At 38.8% G+C, this 2,567-nt stretch overlaps 1 protein-coding gene across 4 annotated transcripts in view; it reads right to left on the minus strand.

Annotated features, from left to right (window-relative positions):
- Positions 1–2,567, minus strand: part of FAM35A (family with sequence similarity 35 member A) — an 89,098-nt gene that overhangs the window by 14,862 nt on the left and 71,669 nt on the right. For all 4 annotated transcript variants that reach the window (XM_015566659.1, XM_006767901.2, XM_006767900.2 and 1 more), the window contains one exon: positions 2,199–2,427. In XM_015566659.1, the coding sequence (XP_015422145.1) occupies positions 2,199–2,427 (229 nt within the window). The remainder of the gene's footprint in view (positions 1–2,198; positions 2,428–2,567) is intronic.

Below are 2,567 nucleotides of genomic sequence, written 5' to 3' on the forward strand. Positions count from 1 at the left end.
CTGGATCAGGGTGGGGGTCCCCACTGGGGTGCCTGGCCAGTCTGGGTGAGGGGCTGAGGGCTGTTTTCAGGCCAACTGAAGCTCCCAACTGCTCCTTTTTTTCTTTTTATTCTGGGCCAGCTTTAGCTTTGAGGCTTGGCTCCAGCTCTTAGGCCTCCGCTGCTGAAAGCAGGTTTCTGACCTTTGCTTACAATGTTGCGATCCTGCTGGCTGAAGCCCAGGACTGAAGCAAGTGTCTGGGGTTTTGTTTCGCTTCTATATTTGTTACATAGCTTCTTTAAACTGCAGGCTCAGAGGCCTGCAGCAGCAGGCGGGGAACGTTGGAGTCCTCTGTCACTGAAGCAAGCAAGGCTCATGTTAGTTTCAAGCTGCCTGGCTGCCGGCTGCCATCTTGGCTGGCAGTTAATTTGCATATCACCCTGATTAGCCAACGGCAAGGGTAGCAGTTGTACACCAATTACCATGTTTCTCTTTTATTAAATAGGATAAGAAAACAATTTTACACTGCTGTATAAATTATTTTTTGAAATAAAAATAAAGGTGATAATCACATATTTCACAATCACAATTTCAAGTTATTTTTTTTCTATTGTCTTTTTTCCTATCAGAAACAAAGTCTTTGGCGTGTCACTAAATAGGGACGTAGATAAATATTTTCAGTACATGATGCAATAGTGGGAGCCCTGGTCAGTTGTTCAGTGGTTAGAGCTTTGGCCCACGGACCAAAGGGTCTCAGGTTCTATTCCCCATTCAAGAGCATGTAACTTGGTTGCAGGTTCCCCAGACCCAACAGGGCAAGTACGGGAAGCTTGTGTCTCTCTCATGTGGATGTTACTCTCTCTCTGTCTCTCCCCCTCCCTTCCACGCTCTCAAAAAATCAATGGAAAAATACCCTTGAGCCCTAGCCAGTTTGGCTCACTGGATAAAGTGACTAAGGCATCCTGGGTTTGATTCCAGTCAAGGGCACGTACCTTGGTTGCACGCTCTATTCTGGGCCCCAGGCAGGATTTGTGCAGGAGACACCAAGTGATGTGTCTCTCTCACATCGATGTTTCTCTCTCTCTGTCTCTCCCCCTTTCTTCCACTTTCTTGAAAAATCAGTGGAAAAATATCCGCTGGTAAGGATTACCAAAAAAAGAAGAAAAAAAAATATTCTTAGGTAAGGATTAAAAAACACACAAAAAAGAATGAGGAAGATTTATAAGTGCTATCAGAGAAGGCAAGCCATGATATATTTCTCTAAGGAACAAATAACATGAACAAACAATATGAATCATATCACTCTATGTACTTTTAAAGAAAGGGATATACATACATAGTGCTGGCAAGGATGCAGAGAAACTAACCCTCATACATTGCTGGTGAAAATGTAAAATTGTGCAGTTAATAGTTTGGCAGTTCCTCAAAAGGTTAAACAAAGAGTTACCATATAATCCCGCAATTCTATTCCTGAGTATATCCCAAAAGAAATGAAAACATATATCCACACAATAATTTGTACATGAATGTCCATACCAGTGTTATTTATAACAGACAAAAAGTGGGAACAATCCAAAAGCTGAGTTGTGTGGAAGGGGAATTAGAGGCAACTGCTAATGGGCACAGGGCTTTGGGGGAGGTGGAATGAAAAGGTTCTGAAATAAACACTGCTATTTTGTAAAGGCATGGAATTTATAAGGCAAAAATAAAGATTTTGCAAGAATTTGAACTTTTATTATTTGAAAAACAATGTGTTTTTCACTGAGTTGGTTAGTCATTTTACCACAGAGCATTTGGGATCCACATTTTCTAATGTGAAGTTGTGAAAACTGAAGTACAGAAAGGTTAAATGCCTTACTAGATTCACAACTCAAAGGTTAGATCACATAATACCTTTAAGTTTTGTTTATTTGTTAAGGTGGGTGACTGAGCTTCTACATTTAGATCTTGGTTAAAAGTGTAAACCAAGTAAGAAATTGGAATAGTTTCTTCAAGACAATAAAATGTCCCAATTACTGTTTTTAGAAATCCTGTTATGATTACTGGGCAATATTTGCTTTCATAAATAGCTATTTATCACTTGGGAAATTCTGTAATCTTGTATTAGGTCTAATTAGTTCTCATTAGAAAGTAAGAGTTGAAATATGTCATTTATTGCTCATTTCCATGCCTATAAAAATAAATGTCTTCCATCTGATTGACTTACCTAGTTGCCTTACCTGTAGTATATTTTCTTTGTAGTACATGGCAAACAGCTAAAACACTGTTTGTAGATCTTGTTCTCATCTGTTTCTAGTTCCAATCCACACTTTTCACAGCCAGTATACGTGATGTTGGGAAGAGAAGAGAAAATGCTCTTCAGAGAACTGTGAGCATTTATAACTATTTGCTGGCCTGTTGTAGCATGAAACACTAGCTCTAAAATCTGGACTTTGACTAGAATCACTCCTACAAAAAAAAAAAGATGATAAATTATAGGACAAAATTATCATTTACAAACATGGTTAATTATGTCGTTGATTTATAGTTACTTGTAAAGTTACACCCAAGATCTGGTTCTTGGTCTTTCTTCTATTTTTCACTCTTTC

Source organism: Myotis davidii, unplaced genomic scaffold (genome assembly GCF_000327345.1).
Source record: "Myotis davidii unplaced genomic scaffold, ASM32734v1 scaffold642, whole genome shotgun sequence".
Taxonomy (NCBI): domain Eukaryota; kingdom Metazoa; phylum Chordata; class Mammalia; order Chiroptera; family Vespertilionidae; genus Myotis; species Myotis davidii.